This window comes from Dictyostelium discoideum (genome assembly GCF_000004695.1).
Source record: "Dictyostelium discoideum AX4 chromosome 4 chromosome, whole genome shotgun sequence".
Lineage (NCBI taxonomy): Eukaryota > Evosea > Eumycetozoa > Dictyosteliales > Dictyosteliaceae > Dictyostelium > Dictyostelium discoideum.
In genome coordinates this window covers 3,781,034-3,803,117 of record NC_007090.3, presented here as the reverse complement: position 1 = coordinate 3,803,117, position 22,084 = coordinate 3,781,034, and the positions used below count along the sequence as shown (strand labels likewise).

The 22,084-nt window shown below is 24.6% G+C and overlaps 5 protein-coding genes and 1 pseudogene across 5 annotated transcripts; 4 read left to right on the top strand and 2 right to left on the bottom strand.

Annotated features, from left to right (window-relative positions):
• Positions 1-553: 553 nt before the first annotated feature.
• On the top strand, positions 554-2,292 carry DDB_G0285899 (alanine transaminase; the record flags this gene model as incomplete). Its single annotated transcript, XM_632901.1, has 2 exons — positions 554-704; positions 839-2,292. 2 exons carry the CDS (start codon positions 554-556, stop codon positions 2,290-2,292), a joined length of 1,605 nt encoding a protein of 534 aa, XP_637993.1.
• Positions 2,293-2,442: 150 nt separating this feature from the next.
• On the bottom strand, positions 2,443-4,241 carry DDB_G0285897 (type I phosphodiesterase/nucleotide pyrophosphatase family protein; the record flags this gene model as incomplete). The annotated part of the gene is made up of 2 exons (XM_632900.1): positions 2,443-2,851; positions 2,950-4,241. 2 exons carry the CDS (start codon positions 4,239-4,241, stop codon positions 2,443-2,445), a joined length of 1,701 nt encoding a protein of 566 aa, XP_637992.1.
• A 1,699-nt stretch (positions 4,242-5,940) lies between these two features.
• On the top strand, positions 5,941-8,987 carry xpr1 (SPX domain-containing protein; the record flags this gene model as incomplete). Its single annotated transcript, XM_632899.1, has 4 exons — positions 5,941-7,422; positions 7,529-8,045; positions 8,134-8,445; positions 8,539-8,987. The coding sequence occupies 4 exons, from the start codon at positions 5,941-5,943 to the stop codon at positions 8,985-8,987; spliced, it is 2,760 nt and encodes a 919-aa protein (XP_637991.1).
• A 276-nt stretch (positions 8,988-9,263) lies between these two features.
• Positions 9,264-13,042, top strand: gdt5 (hypothetical protein; the record flags this gene model as incomplete). Its single annotated transcript, XM_632898.1, has 3 exons — positions 9,264-9,342; positions 9,429-9,647; positions 9,810-13,042. The coding sequence occupies 3 exons, from the start codon at positions 9,264-9,266 to the stop codon at positions 13,040-13,042; spliced, it is 3,531 nt and encodes a 1,176-aa protein (XP_637990.1).
• A 472-nt stretch (positions 13,043-13,514) lies between these two features.
• DDB_G0285893 (hypothetical protein) lies at positions 13,515-14,701 on the bottom strand (the record flags this gene model as incomplete). The annotated part of the gene is made up of 2 exons (XM_632897.1): positions 13,515-14,566; positions 14,653-14,701. 2 exons carry the CDS (start codon positions 14,699-14,701, stop codon positions 13,515-13,517), a joined length of 1,101 nt encoding a protein of 366 aa, XP_637989.1.
• Positions 14,702-15,437: 736 nt separating this feature from the next.
• On the top strand, positions 15,438-21,886 carry DDB_G0285891 (annotated as a pseudogene; the record flags this gene model as incomplete).
• Positions 21,887-22,084: the final 198 nt, after the last annotated feature.

The window sequence follows — 22,084 nt, the reverse complement described above, 5'->3', positions numbered from 1 at the left end:
AATACAAATTAAAAAAAAAAAAAAAAAAAAAAAAAAAGATAAAATTATACATTTATTATTATAATAATGTAATTGTATTAATATCTTGTTAATTATCCAAAAGATATAAATAAAAAAATACAAAAAATATATTTATTATAATAATAAAAAAAAAAAAGATAAAAAAATAAAAATAAAAAAAAAAAATAAAAATAAAAATAATAAATAAAACTTACCATTATAATAATAATAATAGAAAATCATTTAAAAATGCGATAATGACATATTACTTGTTATGTTACCACCCAGTAAAAAGTTTTGCAATGGGTATTATGATAATTATCGATTTTTTTTTTTTTTCAATTTTTTTTCTTTTTTTTTTTTTGTAATCTTGCACACTGTGTTTTTTCATTTTGTTTTTTTTTTGAAATTTACGCATCATTATAATAATAATCTGTTTATCGATTATTTTAAATTTTATTTAATTTAATTTTATTTTATTTTATTAAATTTTTAATATATTAAAATTAATTTTTTTTTTTAATTTAAAAAAAATTTTTTTTTTTCAGAATAAATGTTCAAAAGAAGTTTAAAAGTTTTATTATCAAATCCACCCATCAACAGAGTAAAGCCCTCTTCAACAATTATTCAACCACTTTCAAATACTACTACAACAACAATAATTAATAATAATAATATAACTAATTTTGAAAAAATGACACATAGTAAGTAAAAAAAATTATCTAGTTTTTGATAACTTTTTTTTTTTTACGATTACTTTTTTTTTTTTTTTTTTTTTTTTTTTTTGGTCACTAATTTTTTTTTTTTTTTTTTTTTTATTTTTATTCTTTTTAAATAGAAAAATCTATGACAATTGATAATATTTGCCAAAATGTAAGAAATGCACAATATGCAGTACGTGGTGAATTAGTTATTCGTGCAGAAGCAATTTCACATCAATTACAAAAACAAAAAACAGAAGGCACAAAAACATTACCATTTGAAGAGATTGTCTATTGTAATATTGGTAATCCACAACAATTGAAACAAAAACCATTAACTTATTTCCGTCAAGTTGTATCATTAGTTGAATGTCCAGATTTATTAGATAATCCATACGTTGAAAAGATATATCCAGCCGATGTTATCTCACGTGCTAAAGAGATATTAGGATCAATTAATAATACAACAGGTGCCTATTCCAATAGTCAAGGTATTGGTTTAGTTTTAAGATCAGTTGCAGATTTCATAGAGAGACGTGATGGACATAAATCTGATCCATCCGAAATTTTCCTTACAGATGGTGCATCAGTTGGTGTACAACGTATTTTGAAACTTTTAATTAAAGATCGTTCAGACGGTATCTTAATTCCAATTCCACAATATCCACTCTACAGTGCCACCATTGAATTATATAATGGCAGTCAATTAGGGTACCTATTAAATGAAGAGAAAGGTTGGTCACTCGAGATCTCCCAATTGGAGCATTCCTACAATGATGCAGTTTCAAAGGGTATTAATCCACGTGCACTCGTTATCATCAATCCAGGTAATCCAACTGGTCAATGTTTAGATAGAGCAAATATGGAAGAGATTGTCAAGTTTTGTTTAGAAAAGAATGTAGTATTATTGGCTGATGAAGTCTATCAAGAGAATGTTTATGTCAAAGAGAGTAAACCATTCATCTCATTCAAAAAGGTTGTCAAAGATATGGGTGGTGATTATGCAGATTTAGAGATGGTTTCATTCCATTCAGTTAGTAAAGGTTTCGTTGGTGAATGTGGTAAACGTGGTGGTTATATGGAATTAAATGGTGTCACTCAAGATGTTAAAGCTGAAATTTATAAACTCGCATCAATTGGTTTATGTCCAAATGTTATTGGTCAATTGGTTGTTGATTTAATGGTTCGTCCACCAGTTGCTGGTGAACAATCACATGATCTCTACCTTAAAGAAAGAGATAATATCTATGAATCTTTAAAAAAACGTGCAAATCTCTTAACAAATGCTTTAAATAATCTTGAAGGTGTAACTTGTAATCCATCAGAAGGTGCAATGTATGCTTTCCCACAAATTCGTCTTCCAGCTAAAGCTGTAGAATATGCAAATTCAATTGGTAAAGCACCAGATGCTTACTATTGTATTCAATTACTCGAAGCCACTGGTATCTGTGTTGTACCAGGTAGTGGTTTCGGTCAAAAAGATGGTACTTGGCATTTTAGAACTACCTTCTTACCTTCTGAAGAAGCAATTGAAGGTGTTTGTAAGAGAATCGCTGATTTCCATCAATCATTTATGAATAAATATAAATAAATAATTTAAATAATAATAATAATAATAATAATAATAAATATATATATAATTATCGATAAATAAATATAAAATTAAAATAAAATTGTATTTTTTAAAAAATAAATAAATAAATCAACCTCTTAAAATAAAACTATTTATTTTATTTTATTTTTATTTTAAATAAAGTTTATCAGTTAATAAAGTTGTGCCATTATTTGGAGAAGGTGATTTTATATTTAATAAAGTTGAAATGAAATTATAAATTTCAATATTTTTAAATGGTGGTAAATTTTGATCATCGATTGGTAATGATTTAATATTTGGACCATGACCAATGAAAATTGATTTCATTTGTTCAAAACTTGGATTAAAACCATGATTACCTAATTCCCATGAAGTAGTTGGTGTACTTTTACTTTGAACAAGTGTATAACCTAAATTAACAATACCAATAATTGGTGCAATTCTTTTATTTTCATTTAAACTAAAAAATAATTCTTTTGGTAAATCTTCTTTTTTATAAATTTTAATATTTATATCACTATTTGCTGTTAATGATTTATAAATTTCATCAATACTCCTTTATAAATTTTAAAAATTTAAATAAATTAGTAAAAAGAGAAGAGAAAAAAAAAAAAAAAAAAAAAAAAAAAAAGTAAATTAATTTTATAAACTTACAAACCACCAACAATTGGAAAAATTGATAAAATTGGAGACATATCACGAATATAACATTTTGTTGAAAATGATGGATCATTTGTTAAATCATCTAAATAAATTGATTGATTCTTTGGAACACTTGCCATACCATGATCAGAGAGAATGATTAAATTTGTTGAATTATATTGATTTGTAGATTTTAATTGATCGATTAATGAACCTATTTGAGTGTCTAAATATGCAATTGCATCATTAACTTGTTGAGAATCTGGACCATAGATATGACCAGCGTCATCGACTTCATGAACGTATGCCATTGATAAATAGGGTTTTTCAGATGCATCTAATTGAGCCCATTTGAAAACAGTATCGAAAACGGTTTTAGCACTAATATCCATTGTAAAAGGTAATTTATTATAGGTTGGGAAACGGTCTTTTATCATGACACCACAGCCAGGCCAAAAGTAACAAGCACTCTTAATACCATGTATTTCAGATGTCACCCAAATTGGCTCACCCCAATACCATTCTGAATCGGTTACAGATGCTTTATTGATATCAAATGTTTTATTCAATATTGGGTCGTACATATGATTGGAGATGATACCATGATTCTCTGGATAAAGACCAGTTGCAATTGAATAATGGTTGGGGAATGTTTTACTTGGGAATTGTGGTATCGTGTAGTTGGCATGATATGACCCATCCTCAATGAGTTTCTTTATATTTGGTGTTAAGCCACGATTTAAGTAATCCCATCTAAATCCATCCAATGATATAACGATAACTGGTGTTGGATGAATGTAATTTACTAATGGTGATTTATGATCTTTTGCATAGAAATATAACCCAATTGAACATAATACAACCGTCAATGTAATTAGACCAACAAATATGATTATCTTTGTTCCTTTCTCTAAATATTCTAATCTATTCCTTATTCTATAACCAATTGTATCACTATCTTTTGATCTAACTAATGATTCAGAATTCTCATCAAATCCATCAATTAAAAATTCCTTTTTTTTCTTTTTCTTTTTACCACCATTACCACTACCACCACCACCACCACCACCACCATCATTTGTATCCTCATCATCATCATATTCTAAATCATCTTCATCTGCTCTATACATATATTCATTACCACTTGAAAAAAATAATGGATCTTTATTATTAAAATCAACATCATCATAACTATGATCTACATTTATATTAATATTATTATTATTATTAGGGTTATTATTATTATTATTATTATTATTATTATTATTATTATTATTATTATTATTATTATTATTGTTACTCATTCTTTATTAATATTATTAATTTTTATTATTATTTTTATTTTTATTATTATTAGTATTATTAGTATTGTTATTATTATTATTATTACATATATTAATATAAATAGATTTTTAGTGAAATATTTAACAAGTGGTTTTAAAAAAAAAAAAAAAAAAAAAAAATATAAAATTAAAAAAAAAATTAATTTTAAAAAACAAGAAAAAAAAAAAATTAAAAAAAAAACCTTTTTAAAAAAAAAAAAATAAAATAAAAAAAAAAATAAAAAAAAAAGATTCACATTCGCAATTTCGTTTATTCTATTTTATTTTATTTAATTTTATTTCATTATTTCTATTTTACAGTTAATCAGTAATTAAATTTTTCTTTTTTTTTTTTTTTTTTTTTTTTTTTTTTTTCTAAACATCCCAAAAAAGGTTTTTTTTTTTTTTTTTTTTCTCATAATGGAATAAATATATTCCTTTATTATTTTTTTAATTTCTATTGTTTTTTTTATTTTGTTTTTTTATTTTAAATAACCGGTGGATCCAAAAATTATTGATTTTGTTTAATATATCTAAAATTTACTTAATGCGGAGGGTGTCCAAAAAAAAAAAAAAACAGAAAAAAAATAAAAAAATACCAGAAAATTGAAAAAAAAAAAAAAAATAAATAAAAATAAAAAAATTAAAAATAAACTGGTTGCATTGTGCAATTCAATGTAAAGTACGATTATTATAACCTTTAAAAAAAAAAAAAAAAATCAATGTCAAAAATGCACGTTTTTATGATTTTTATTTTTTTTATTTTTGTTTTTTTTTTATTTTTTTTTTATTTTTAATTATTTGTTTAGATAGTATTTATCCCTTTTTTTATTTTTATTATTATTTTTTTTTTTTTTTTTATTTTAAATTCTTTTTTTTTTTTTTTTTTTTTTTTTTTTTTAATTTTTTTTGATTTCAAAAATAAAAAAAAAAAAAAATTAAATTTCATAAAAAATACCCTCACAATATTGGTCTAAAACTCATATTCAGTAAATGTCTGAAAGTTCAATTAAAAATTATCGCACCCATGCAATATTGCACACAAACATTCACACCAATCAATAATAATTAATCACGTAATATTTTCAATTATTTTTTTTTTTTCTCCCAACATAACCAGTTTTTTTTTTTTTTTTTATATTACCAGTTTTTTTTTTTTTTTAATTAACAACATTCACACTGTCGATTTCTTTAGAAATTATTATTGAATAATTCATATCAACAAAAAAGAAAAAAAAAAAAAAAAAAAAAAAAAAATACAATATCACCAAAATAAAAAAATTGTACAGTTTAGTATGAAATTTTTTCTTTATCTATTAATTTTAAAAAAGATAAAAAATAAATAAATAAAAACAATCTACATACACACACACACATACCTATAATTACACAAATAATATTTCCTACATACTGCACAAACACAAAAAAAAAAAAACCCATTTTTTTTAAATAAAAACATTTTATATTTCTCTCTCCCTCTTTATTCATTCTAAAGAATTAAATTTCAAATTTCTTATTTTTTTTATTTTTTTTTTTATTTTTTTTTTTTTTTTAATGTTTTTATACAAGTACAATAATTTTGTAAAATTAAACCAGTAATAATAATAGTTTTTAAAATAATAATAATACAATAATAGTAAAAAAAATAATAGTAGAGTAATAATAATAATAATAATATAAAATGAAATTTGGAAAATATTTACAACGAAGGCAAGTTAGTGCGTGGAAAAAGAAATATGTTTTTTATAAATCATTTAAAAAACAAATTAAATCAATTAAAAGAGCAAAAACAGAAGAGGAATTATATATTGGAAATGAATCTCAGATACAGATAGAATTAACAGCAATACCAATAAATAAATCAATATCAAAAATACCACCACCATCACAATCGTCATCATCGCCATCACAATCACAATCACAAATAGAAATACCATTACAAAGCATTGAACCCACAACAACAACAACAACAACAGCAGCAACATCATCATCATCATCATCAACAACTACAACAAATGTAAATTCTAAAACAATAATTAATTCAAGTGGAGGTAGTATAAAAAGTAATAATAGTAATCCATTAAGTCAATCTTCAATTATTCAAAGAGGACCAGTAATAATTAGAGAGAATAATATAGAGAGAGAAGAAAAGAAATTTGATTCAATGTTACAGGAGGAATTTGATAAAGTGAATACATTTTTTAAACAACAAGAAGATGAATTTATACATCAATTCAATGATATTAAACAAAAGGTAGTAGCAATGAGTGAAATTTGTAAAAATAGTTCTTCAAAAAGTTTAAAAGATGCAATTAGTGAGGATTCACCAAGGTTAGGTAAATTCTCTCATTTATTTTATAATCCTTCAATTATAAAGAAAAGAAATAGTTCAAATTTAACTTCATCAGCTATAAAAGATGATGGTGTCGGTGGTGCCTCATCAAATTCACAACGATACGCCCAATCGTCACCATCATCATCATCATCATCATCACCATCAGCAATGGCAGTAAAAGCTATTGCACATGCAGCAAATGCAGAAACATATTGGAACCCGGGTAGTTTAAAATTGGGTAAAATTAGAAGATCATTAAAGAGAGCAATGGAGGAAAACTATAGAGAGATTCAAGCATTAAAAGAATACACTTCATTGAATATGATTGCATTTAGAAAGATATTTAAAAAGTATGATAAAGTTTTACAATCTGATAGTTCAGTAGATGGTATGAAGTTAGTTCAACAGCAATACTTTGTCAAGTCTAAAAAGTTGGTTGTTATCGAACGTGAAATCGAATCATTGTATACAAACACTTTCAAGCATGGTAATAGAAGAAATGCAATGGCCAAACTTCGTGTACCCAAAGAATATAATGCACCACCGAAAGTGGTGTTCTTAACAGGTGGTCTATCTGGTATGAGCCTAATTCTCTTTATATTTTGTATACGTTATATGATTAATAACGTCGCCATCATTTATTTTGATTCGCCAACACCATTACACTTTTTATCAATGTTTATGCTCCATCGTATGATTGGTATACCAATTCTATTACTTTGGTATTTTGGTATTCTACTCTATGTCACCTCTGGTAAAAATATTAATTTGTTTTTAATCTTAGGTTGGGATGCTAGAACCAATATAACGCATTATCATATTTTATTTGTAAGTATTTCATTTTAATTAATATAAAACAAAAAAAAACACACGCACATATTAACATTTTTTATTTTTTATTTTTTATTTTTTTATTATGTATATATATATATAGTTAGCAAGTGGTTTAACATTTTTATGGACACTTAGTTTATTTTTATATACATACTTGGCAATACATATTGATGGGAAATTACCGATACTTTTCCCATTTTTATTGATTGCTATAGTATTATTTATTGTGTTTTGTCCATTCAATATTATATTTAGACCAAGTAGATATTGGTTAATTCATACATTTGCAAGAATTTTCAGTGCACCATTTTTACCTGTGAAATTCAAAGATTTCTTTTTTGGTGATCAGTTTACTTCATTATCAATTGTATTAAGTGATTTAGAGTATGTCATTTGCTTTTTCGTTTCAGATCTTTGGACAGATGGTGATATTTGCTGGAGAATTAATCCATATATTAAACCTTGTTTAGTTTGTGTACCACCTTTACTTCGTGCCTTACAATCACTTCGTCGTTTTAAAGATACAAAACAAAATATTCATATGATGAATTTTGGTAAATATTCATTAACAATGTTATCAACTGTTACAAGTTCAATCGCAAATTCAAAATTATTAAGTAAGTTTAATAATAATAGTAGTAGTAGTAATAATTATTATAATAATAAAAAGTTATTAACATGTTTTTTATTTTTTTAATTTTATAGCTGACTCGTCACATAAGAAAGGTACATTAGCATTATGGATAATTATATCAATTGTTAGTACAATTTATTCATTAGGGTGGGACTTTTTAATGGATTGGGGTGTTTTAAGAACTCATAGTCGTAATTTCCTTCTTCGTGATCATTTGTTTTATAGACACAAATGGGTTTATTATTTCGCAATGATTACAAATACATTGATGAGGGGATCTTGGACTATTAATGTTTCATTTGAAGCACTTTCTTCAAGAACTAAAGAATTAATTGTTTTGGCAACTGCTGTAATCGAAGTAACTAGAAGATTTCAATGGAATTGTATGTATATTAATTTACTATTTTTTTTTATTTTTTATTTTAATAGTACAAATACTAATCATTTATTCTTTTTTTATTTATTTTTTTATTTAGTTTTCCGTTTAGAGAATGAACATTTAAGTAATGTTGGTAAATTTAGAGCATTTGATTTAAAGATACCAGATATATTAAATACACAATCACAGCAACAACAACAACAACAACAACAACAACAACAACAACAACAACAACAACAACAACAACAGCAACAACAACAAGAGGAAATAGGTGCAAATGAATTATTAGGAAATAATGGTGAACCAATTGTTGGTGATTCAAAAACTGTTATTACATCAGATGATTTCATAAATGGAACAAGTAAACAAGAAGGAACTATAGATTTAGATCGTGCTCAATTCCAATATTCAAAAAATGATTTAGAAGATAAAATTGAAGAATCAATTATAAATAATAAGAATAATAATAATAATGAATGTACACCATTTTCAGAAAATTCATTTTATAATAATGATCATTCGGGTGATGAAAACTCAAATGAATAGAAAATAAAATTAAAATGATTTATTTATTCACTCTTTTTTATAATTTTTTTTTTTTTTTGAGATACGTAACAAGATGGATCTTCATTCAAATATTAGGTTTTCAACTTATTCAAAATATCTTCATTTCCAAAATTTTTAAAATCTAAAAAAAAAAAAACTCAAAATAAAAAAAAAAAACTATGTTTTTTTTTTATTTTTCTTTTTTTTTCAATCACTTTTCAAAATCTTTCCGATTGTCGCACAAAATTTTGTTTTTCTTTTTTTATTTTAAAGAAAATGAAAAATAACTTTTTTAAAAAGACTATTATACTATTAATATTTCTATCCATATTTATTTTATATTCAAATGCAGATGGTAAAGTATTGCAATTTAAAAATAAATAAATAAAATAAATAAAATAAAATAAAAAAATCAAACACTTATATTTAAATTTTTAAAAGAAGAAACTATTACAACACCACCAGGTTATTATGGTTTAAAACGTATAAAAAGATTTCCACATTCAAATATTGAATCAAATAATATTTCACAAACAGATGCAGATTTATATTATCCAGATATATGCGCTGGCGCATTGCCAAACGCTGAAGGTGATCTAATGACTTTTTATACTTTCCTAGACGCTAATCTTACATTAAATAAATTTTTAATTACAAAAGGTATTGTAATAAATTTATAAATCTATATTTTTTAAAACTATTTTTAACATTTATTATTTATTTATAGGTTCCAATTTGACCCTTAGCGTATTTCCGCAATCAGATATGTTTGAAAATTTTTTTATTTTTACACTTTTGTGGAGGGCTCATTATATATACCAGAAAGTATTTATAGTTTTATGGTCCACTCATTAGTTATTTTACCAGGTGGATCGGTGACAATTAAAAGAGGACTTTTGTTCTTCTCTCTTGAAGAATATAATAGTTTAAACATCATTAATCCCGCAAAATTTCCACTTGATCCAATGGGTTACTTTCCAGGTATTCTTGCATTGGGTGGTTCTTTAACACTTATTGGTAATTACCCACTGATTTATTCAGCCCAGGTTTTATCAAAAACAACTTTACGGATTTCTCCACCATTCTCAAGTATTCCTGGAGATAATATTAATAAACTTTATCAAATTAAAATCTTCTCAGATTCAAATCCTCTTGGTTCACTGTGCAGTATTATTATGGATTCTACTAGAACCATAGTAAACATTAGCGGTTGCCCACCAATAGGCAATGAAAAAGTAATGAAAGTAGCGTTTATAAAATTTACTATCGACGAAATGAATACTGGAATCTCCAACAGATATTCTGTAAAGAAAATTGATGAATCGATTGGAGCATCAATTTTCATTACAGGAGATACTAAAGTGCATATTGAAAATTTTTTTATAAATGGTGATGGTAGAACATTAAATGAAGAATATAATGATCACAAATTAATATTCTCACCCAATAATAAAAACATTGTCACTGATATTATTAAGGGTAGCAACCAAAGATACAGAAACTCATTATACATTGAATTTTCAAACAACGCAGTAATTAAAAATTGTGTTATTTTTGAAAAAGATCCAAGAAGGTCACCAATTGTATTTTTCGCATCAAATGTTGAATTTACATCCAATATTATATCAAGTTATTCAGGTTCAAATTTAATAGCCCAATTTGGAACAGAAAACATTAGATCAAAAAATAATCATTACTTTTTGGTCCCATATTCAAGATCATTGAATACATCAGCCAAAAGCATGGATTATGGATATGAGGGTGGTAATGGTTTATATTCGCTTTCACCAAACATCAAATCAGAAAATGATACTTTTATTGGTCAATTAAATATATTTAACTTTAATTTCATATCGAATAGATCAAGTGTAACATCATTTGATAGGGACTGTTACGCACCATGTTATAATGATTCTGATTCAGTTTTAAGTTCAGTTCAACGTCCAGTTGACTTTTATTTAATAAATCCAAAGTATTTTAAAATATCTAATATTACATTATTTAACTCAACTATTTTCAACCTTTTTGTAGCTAATAGTAATGGAAATCAACCAAATACATATACGATCAATGGGTTAGTTGCAATAGGTCCAATTGTTGCGAATTTAGATAGCAATTTTTTAATATTGAAGGATTTTATTGCCACAGAAAATTTTAAATTAGATGGTAGCGTTAAAAGATTAGATATTATAAATTCTAGCATTGAATTACCATTAACAAGTAAAGATATAATTAAAAATGTCTCATCCTTGTCAACAAATATCCAAAATTCATATTTATACTATCCATCAAATGATAGCGTTGAACAACTAAAAGATCAAATTTATGGATCAGTGATAACACCTTATTACTATAGTAGCCCAATTACATTGGATCGAATTAAAATCGTTTCAATTTATCCAAATTCTCCACTCCAAGTAATTTCAGGGTTGACTTTCAATATAGTAATCCAATTTAGATTAATTTATGCTTTTCAAGATATTATTATATGTATTTTTACTTCTGATAATGATTCTATTCAAAATAGAACAGTCGATTTCAATGTATTATCAAATAAATGTATATTACCTGTATCGGTTGGACCAAATAAAGAGGGTTCAGCAAATGTAAGAGTTCAAATAAAAAATTCTCTATCATCAGACTACTTGTACATTATAGATTTCCCACAGATTACAGTATTAAAAACGTATACATTTTATTCTGGATGGAGTATGGCAAATCCTGACCTTGCTAACCAACAGTTTATAGTTAATGGTAGTTTATTTCAAAGTGGATGCCAAACAAAAACAGATAGCAACTGTACAATATCTGAAAATTCAAATTATGTACCAAATTTACCAAATGTCACTTCTTCTGACGAATTGAATAGTTTATTTTCAAGTGGAGTAACATCATTAAATTCCAATGAGCCAGTAATCATCACAACAGCAATCAACAGTAATTCTACAATCAGTCAAATTCAATTGTTTTTTACACATGTACCAATTGATCAGCATGCTAGTCTATTATCAGTTTACATTGACAATCAGCCAGTTTATGTATTAGAACCATTACAAAGCAATCAAGGTCCAACATTTAAAAACATAACATTCAAATATGAAAATACCAATTCATTAGAAAAGATTAATATAGCATTTACAACAAGAGGTGATATTTATTTAACATCAATGGCAATCTATTCATCAAACATATTTTTCATTCCCCCAATAATACCTGATCCAACAGCCATTCCAGATGTACCAGCCAATGAAAATACACTTAATCTATTAACAATAGTGTTACCTATTTGCTCTGCTGTAGTCGTGGCATCATCGGTAATGCTTGGAAGATTATTTTATAAAAAGAAATTTAAAAAATTTAAATCAGCTGATATAGAAAATGAAATGACAACTATTGAACCAATAGAAACATCAAATTCAAATATTGAAAATAAATCTGAAAGTATTGCAACTCCTCAACAAAGAAATGAACAAAAAGAAATACCAAACAAAATTCATCCAGTTCTAAAATCTCTAGTCAAGCCAAAGATTGCACCCTATACACTAATCTCACCGCTACCTCCATTGGAAACTAAAACACCAGAAGCTTTAAATCCACATTTTAATGAAATTGGATGTGACCCAATAAATGAAAATCCAGAAATTAATTCTGATGAACAAATAGTTTTACCAGTTGATACACCTCAGATTAGTCCCGATTCCCCTCAACATTCAATACCCTCCTCTTCACCTCCACCTCCACCACTCCCACTTCCACCAAGTACCTCACTAAAACCTTTGAAGTTACCAATTGTTGATTCATTTAGAACCTCATCATTCATGTTTCGTTTAGAAAGATCTAATTTAATCGAACTTTCAGACCCTAACAATCCATTGAGATTTAGTAGTAAGATTTTAGATTTCAACCTCAAAGGACTCAAGGCAACATTATTTAAAGAATACTCAAATTTTTTACTCATTTCCAATATTTCAAGCTCAACCATTTTTGTTAAAGTTATTCTTCCAAGAGACTCTAGAACTGGTAATGTAGGTTATAATGTACATGAATATTTTTAGAGTTTACAATTTACTAATTTTTTTTAATAATTAGGTCTTTGCAGATCATTATCATTTTGAATTGGAGCCAAATTCTGAAAAAGCTGTAAAACTCTCTTTGACACTAAATTGCACCACCAAAGTAAGCAGATCTATTAACATTAAACTTTTTAAATTTTATTCTAATCATTATTTTTTAGTTTTTTGAAAAAATTGTTGTCCAGTTTAATACAATAGAAAGTTCAGAGTCAATGCATTCATTCCTATATATTCAAGTTGAATCAGAATTATCTACTCGTGTAAGTGAAAAAATCATATATTATTAGCATCTTAAACATCGTACTAATTACACTTTATTTTCTTCAGTTTGATCTTAATGATTTAGAATATCATAGTTTACTTGCAAAGAATAATGTATCCTCTGTTTACAAAGGTTTGTATAAAAAAACAACAGTCGTAATAAAATCCACCAATCCTGGTGATAACATACCTTTTAGAGATAATTTTTATCAACTTGGTTATGTAATAAAGTAATTGGGTATCTATCTGGTATGTTATTTCCTCTTTTGGTTACACTATAGGTTGAACTGATTATATTATCATCTAATAATTCTGGTGAAGTGTGGCCAACATCAAAAAAAACGCTATTCTGGATATTAACTGTTGAGTTTAATGTAAATACCATTGAGCAATTTGCTTCACCTGTAATGAAAAGGTTTTTAGTAAATGGACGCATAAGGATGTAACCTGCACCAGCAAAACTTGTATCTTCTAAAAAATTCGGACCTGTGGATGGGCTAAATGAGGTATAATAATTATTCATTACATAATTGATATTACCAAATGTATCTCTTGTTCCACCCATTTTGAATACAGGTTTGTTAGCAGTGTCGAAGGGGAATGGGGTATTTAAAAAGGTTCCACCATATGATGTGAATGAACTATTTCTACCTGTCCACATAGAATCTGAATTCAAACCAGTGAGAGTAACAGTGCCACCCAATGAAATAAATGTTGATGTTTGAAGTGGGTCCCACTCTGGAAACTCCCAATATGAGGGACTATAAAATTTAATTGAATGGTTGAAAGCTAATGATGTTGGAGCTGATTCGAATACACCTGTTGGAAATATAATGGTTTTACCAGCCCAATATCTGGTTACTACAGTTGGTTTGAGGACAACCTTACCCTTAATTAATAACGTTAGAATTGGTTGAATGTAACCACTGATTGTAACTGTCATTCCATAAGGTACAATTAAAACTGAATTATAATTTGTAATAAGTGGAAAAGGATTATCTGTTTTATTCAAAGCCGGTGTAATAAAACCTGGAATAGAGAAATCTGTATTTGAATCGATGGTACAATCTGCTGTGAAATAATATTTCTTTACATTTGGATTTGACTCTACATCTGGAAAAAAGTCACCCTTATAATTTGCATTGGTAGTTCCTGGATAGTAATCAACTTTAAAATGTGAGTGTCCATTAATATTGACACGTGGAGATGACCAATCAAATGTGTATATTTCTTGACAATACGAATCTATAATATTATCATTAAAAAAAATAAAAAGAGTATTAGTATCATCCTTTTAAAAATGAAAAATTCTGTAAGGAATTAATAATTACACTTTAAAATAATTGAAAAAGTTAACAAAGATAACCAAAGATATTTCATTTTTGTAAAACGATTTTGATCGAAATCTCCAAAGAAAAAATTTGTAAATTGCCAATAATATTCTTCGGAAACCAAGAAAAATTTAAAAATCTAACCAATTGAAATAACTGTCTTTTATTCATCTTTCCCAAGTTAATGAGAAAACCTGAGGGAATCCATTATATTTTGCTTATGTATGTCTTTCATTGTTTTATATTGATACCTGGAGGAATTGCTAAAATAAAAGCAACTTTGGCTTGTTGGAGGTGAAAAAGAAAAATAAAAAAAAAAAAAAAAAAATTTTTTATAAAAAAAAAAAAAAAAAGAAAAAAGTTTAAAACGAAAAAAAAAAAAAAAAAAGAAAATAAAAAAGTTTAACATTGTTTAATTTAATTTAATTTTTTTTTTTTTGACTTTCTAAAGAAATTAAAACTAATAGAAATTATTAATAAAACGTTACATTTTTTTTTTTTTTTTTTTGAAAAAAAAAAGAAAAAAAAAAAAAAAAAAAAAAAAAAAAAAAAAAAAATAAAAAATAAAATAAAATGTAATAAAACGAACGAAAAAATAAAAATAAAAAAGGTAAAAAAATGAAATTCATTTTAAAATTTAAATAACAATTTTTGATGTATTTATTAATCTTTTGGCCACCAATTTTTTTTTTTTTTTTAAATCTTTTTTTTTTTATCGTTTTTTTTTTTAAAATCTTTTTTTTTTTTTTTCAAAAATTTTGTTTCTTTACCTTCGATTTTTTAATATGGGATTACTTCTCAAAGTGTTAATTTTATGTTTGAGCATAAATATCTTTTCCAAAGGTAATTATTGATATATTTTTCGGTTAAAAAACCTCTACTAACTTTTCAATTTTATTAAAGGTAACATAATAATAAATACACCAAAAGAATATTATAATTTAAATAGAATAGATAAATTTCAACTATTTTCAGGAAAACCAATTGATATAGATGATAATTTAAATTTTCAAAATCTGTACTATCCTGATATATGTAATAATACTATACCGAATAATAAGAATGCTGAAAATTTTATACCACTTTCATTTAGTGGTGTACCAAAATTAAAAGCAAATATTGCAGTCACAAAAGGTATATCTGTTATTATTTATTTTTTTTCAAATAAATAGTGATCCTAACAACTTTTTTTTTTTTTTTTATAGGTTCAAACATGGTGTTAGAGGAATTTGATTCAATTCACTATTTTTTTATAAACATTCTTTGCGTGGAAGGTTCATTAAACATTTCAAATAACGGGTTTAGCATTGGTGCATTGATTATTTTGCCTGGAGGTAGTTTCATATGCGATGGTTGTAATATGGAATTTGTAGATCTTAATGATTCACCTATTGATCCATTTGGTTTTTTCCCAGGAATACTTGTTTTAGGAGGCTCAATATCACTCGTTGGTAAATCTATGGTACACTCAGCGAAACCAGTTAGATAAAGCACCAGAATGGGATCAACTTGAAGATGTATCAATTGTTAGTGACTCATTTCCTTATGTCAGGACATCAAAATTTACACATTCTTTAAATCAAATCAACGTTACTAATTTACAAATTCCAAGTTCAGATAAGAATATAAAACTTTTTTTCACTACTAGTAATCAACCAGTGGGTTTAACGTCAACCTCTACCAATGGATCTTCAATTTATATATGCGGTGGTGTAAATGTGAATATCCAAAATACCATTATACGATCTTTTGGTATAACTACAAATGAAGAGTACCAAGACACGAAACTGATTTTCTCGCCAAATAATCAAAATAATGCCATTGATATTATTGTAGGTAAAAATCAAAGATTTAGAAATTCATTATATATAGAACTTTCAAATAATGTTACCATTGAAAATAGTGGAATAATTGAAACCAATCAAACGAGATCTCCATTGGTATTCTTTGGTTGGAATACCAAATGTTAAGATGGAGAATAATTTAATTGTTAGTAACTCAGGTTCAAATTTAATAGCTCAGTTTGGTACAGAAAATATTCAATCATCAAATAATTTCTATTCATTAACAACAGCAGGAAATGTATCACCTTCAAGAAATCACATTAATAGTAATAGTATGGATTATGGGTATGAAGGTAATGGTATATATTCACTTTCTCCAAATATAAAATCAGATGACGATATTTTCATTGGTCAAATAAATGCATTCAACTTTAACTTTATTGCCAACAGATCAAACATAACTGGTTTCGCTGAAGATTGTTATGCACCATGTTACAACTATTCAAAGACAATATCTAGTTTAGTGCAGCATTCAGCAGATTTTAAAATTTCAAATCCATTTTTTAGCACTTTATCAAATAATTTAAATTTTTTTTTAGTAATTAATGGTAATGGAAATAATGAAGAGTTAGGAACCTATTATTCAATTAGAAATTTAAAATTACAAAGTCCAATTCTAGCAAATTTAGATAACAATATATTATTATTAGAAAATGTCACAGGTTTTGGAAATTTTAGAATTGATGGGAAAATAAAAAGAGTTGATATAGTAAATTCATATTTAAACTATTCAGTATTAGCAAGAGTAAGAGAAATTTCGTCAACTATCAGTGTTAGAGACTCTTACTTTTTCAATCAATCAAATATTATTGAAATATCAAAAAATCATATTTATGGTTCAATATTTACACCTTACTATTATAGTGATGAAGGTACTTTAAATAAATTGAAGATATTATCAATATTTCCAAATAAACCATACCAGTCAGTAAAAAGTTCATTATTAAATGTAAACGTACTATTTGAATTAATTGATCCATCACTCAATGTTGAAAACATTCAATGTATTTTCACCACCACTACTACTGAAAAAGATTCAATTTCAGAGACCATTATAAATGCTAGTTCAAAAGAGAATGGGTGTATATTTCCTTTATCATCAAGCAAAGAAAGTTCAATAAATTTTAGAGTTACTATAAAATATATTCAATCTATACTATATGTTATTGATTTACCAAAGATTACAGTATTTAGTGGTTATTCTTTTTATTATGGGTTGGCAATGGTAAATTCGAAACCAGATCATCAATTTATTATTGAAAGTAATCCATTTGAAAGTGGTTGCCAAGAAATAGGTGGAAAGTGTACAATATCGAATAATTCAAAGTTTGTAACAGAATTACCAAATGTTGCACCATCCAACGAATTAAATGATTTATTTTCAAGTGGTGTAACATCATTAAATTCCAATCAACCAGTAATAATTACAACAACAATAGATAGTAGCGCACCATTCAACCAAATTCAATTATTTTTCACATATGTACCAATTGACCAACAAACTAGTCCATTATCAGTTTACATTGGTAGTGAACCAGTATATCTATTAGAACCATTTCAAAGTAATCAAGGTCCAATATTTAAAAACGTAACATTCAATTATGAAAATATCAATTCATTAGAAAAGATTAATATAGCATTTACAACAAAAGGTGATATTTATTTAACATCAATGGCAATCTATTCATCAAGTGATTCACCTATTTTTGGAGAAACTAGTAAAATACATAAATTGGCAATAATCTTACCAATTGTATTAGTATTTGTAGGTTTTTCAATAGTATTCTCTCTGTGGTTCATAATCAAAAGAAAGAAATCTAGAAAATGTAAAGAGAATTCAATTTCCATGTGTGTTTTTAATGGTCCAAAACCAATAACAGAAACAACAGAACTATCAATAACTAAAAATAATCAACAATCAACTCAAACTTGTTCAATATCAATAAATAAATTAGAAACCAACAATAAAAGTGATGAAAAGGTAAAAAATGATATTACCAATAATAATAATAATAATAATAATAATAATAATAATAATAATAATAATAATAATAATAATAATAATAATAATAATAATAATAATAATAATAATAATAATAATAATAATAATAATAATAATAATAATAATAATAATAATAAGCAAAATAAAGAAGCTCCAATTACAAATAGAGAAGAATCAAATTTTGAAAGAATATATAAAACATTAATGATTAAAACACCAAGTTCATATGTAAGTTTATCAAATGAAGATTTTATTGATGAATTAAATGAAGAATATTTTTATGATAACGAACAATTTGATCCACAAGATGTTATTGGTAATACAGATTCTCAAGCACCATTGACAATAGAAAAACCAAAAATCATTGTATCACCAGAAAGGATTATCGATATATTACTTAATCCAACAATGAATGAAAAAGCATTAAAAATTTATTTAAAATCTAAAAGAAACAATAGTGTAAGGAATGGTAGAAGTGGAATCTATAAAACTGAACCAAAAGTTATATCTCTAATGAAAGACACTATGTTCTATAGAAACAATGATCCAAATCTACCATTAAAATTCAATCAAACAAAATTTACCTTTGGACTTGATGGTGAAAAGTGTCGACTTAATCAAAGGTATTCTGACACTTTTACTTTTTTTAATCAAACAAATACTCCATTATCAGTTTTCTTCCAATTCCCAATATCTGGTCATAAAGCAAATGTCAATGTAAATCGTACCTTTTTTGAAATTTATCCTGGTAAAACTGAAATTGGTGAAATTGATATTACTTTAATTTGTTCAACAAAAGTAAGTAAAAATAATAATAATAATAATAATAATAATAATAATAATAATAATAATAATAATAATAATAATAATAATTATGATTTATTAAATTTTATTAATTTTATTAAATTTTAAATTATAGTATTTAGAAAAGATTGGAGTATGTATAGAATCATTTGATGGAAGTTGTAAATGGTCAACTTTTCTTTATATCCATATAGAGGGTGAATCATCACCAAATCTAGATTTCGATGAAATTATACTTAAATCATATATAGCTGAAGGTACATTTGGTGTAGTTTATTCTGGATTATGGAGAGAACAATCAATAGCCGTTAAATTATTTAGACTTGGTACTTTTAATCATTTTGAAATTCAAAGGGAAGTTAGTTTAATGGATAAATTAGAACATCCAAATATTGTAAAGCTAACTGGTTGTTTATTCTTTAATCAAAACTTTGGTATTGTTACTGAATTTTATCCATTAGGTACATTAAATGATTTAATTCATAGAAAAGATATTAAAATAACAATTCCTCAAAAGATAAGGTAAATAATTTAATTTTATTAAATTTTTTATAAATAATATTATTTTCTTTATTCATATTTATATTAAATTTTTTTTTTTTTTTTTTTTTTTTTTTTCCCAGATATTTAATTGATATAGCAAAAGGTGGAGAATATTTACATGAAAATGATATTATTCATCGTGATTTAAAACCAGAAAATATATTAATGGCTTCTTATAATATTGAAAATTTAGTTTGTGCTAAAATCTCTGATTTTGGTACTGGTAAAGGTAAATTAACCCTATCCTATTATTATTTTAATTATTTAATATTTATTAATTGTTTTTTTTTTTAAAAAAAAAATAGAATCTACTGAAAGACATAATTCCTTTACACCAAATGTTGGAACACCTGCTTATATGAGTACTGAAATGTTATCCAATGGAAAGTATACTAAATCTACAGATGTTTACTCATTTGGAATGATTTTCTATGAAGTTATGTCTGAAAGAATGCCATTCAGTGATAAAAGATTTTTAGAGCAGCCAATAAACATTTTAAAGGGTTTAAGACTACCATTAAAAGATCCAATATTTCATGATGAGCAAATATCTTCAATTATTAATAGTTGTTGGGATCCAAATAGCTCAAATAGACCAACATTCACTCAATTAATAACAGGTTTAGAATTATTGTTTGAAAAATATAATGATATAGCCAAGTACAGTAACACTATGAATTTTAAAAATAATAATAATAATTATACCTCTATAAATGACAATACAAACATTAACAACTTTGGTGATAGTAATAGCAATAGCAATAGTAATAGTAATAGTAATAGTAATAGTAATAGTAATAGTAATAGTAATAGTAATAGTAATATTAATAGCAATAGTAATATTAATAGTAATATTAATATTAATAATAATACAATACGTAATATAAATAGTAATGATAACACCAATAGTAACTTGGATATGAGCATTAATAATAATAATAATAATAATAATAATAATAATAATAATAATAATAATAATAATAATAATAATAATAATAATAATAATAATAATAATAATAATAATATTAATAATTGCAATACCAACAACATTAGTAATAATTACAACAATAACAATTATAATGATAATGATAATGATAATGATAATGATAATGATAATGATAATGATAATGATAATGATAATGACTGTGGCAATAATTATAATGATGATAGCAATATTTATAATGATAACAGCAATAATTATAATGATAATAGCAATTATTATAATGATAGCAACTATTATAACGATAATAGCAATAATTATAATGATAACAGCAATAATTATAATGATAACAGCAATAATTATAATGATAACAGCAATAATTATAATGATAACAGCAATAATTATAATGATAGCAACTATTATAACGATAATAGCAATTATTATAATGATAACAGCAATAATTATAATGATAACAATAATTATAATGATAGCAATAATTATATTGATAATAATAATTATAACAGCAATAGCTTCAATAATAATTTTAATCATAATAATAATAACAATAATTATAATAATAATAATAATAATAATAATAATAATTATAATAATAATAATAATAATAATTATAATAATTATAATAATAATAATAATAATAATAATAATAATAATAATAATAATAATAATAATAATAATAATAACAATAATAATTTTAACAACATTAATTATAATAATGATACTTATGAAAACGAAAATTACAACTGTGACAACGATAATGATTATGATGGTAATTATAACTACAACAATGATTTTAATCATAATAATTATTACGATAACAATCAGCCAAATAATCAAAAAAGTGGTAATTTTTATAAAACCAATACCAGTAGCGAAATTGATAACAATTTGGCAGAAAATTTCATGTATTATAATGATTATTTTGCCAATATGTTTAGCAATAATTTTAATAATAATTTTAATAATAATAATAATAATAATAATAATAATAATAATAATAATAATAATAATAATAATAATAATAATAATAATAATAATAATAATAATTTTAATAATAATAAAAAAAATAAAAACAATAATTAAAAAAAAAAAAAGGTATAAATTGATAATAAAGTTGTTAACTTATATAAATTATTTATTCAGTAATATGTATAAATAAAAAAAAATTAAATGTTTTTCTAAAATTAAACAATAACTATAATTAAATTTTTAAAGAAAATAAATTCTATTTTTAAAATTTTTTATTTTATTTTTATGAATCTTTTGAAAGAGTACGATTTG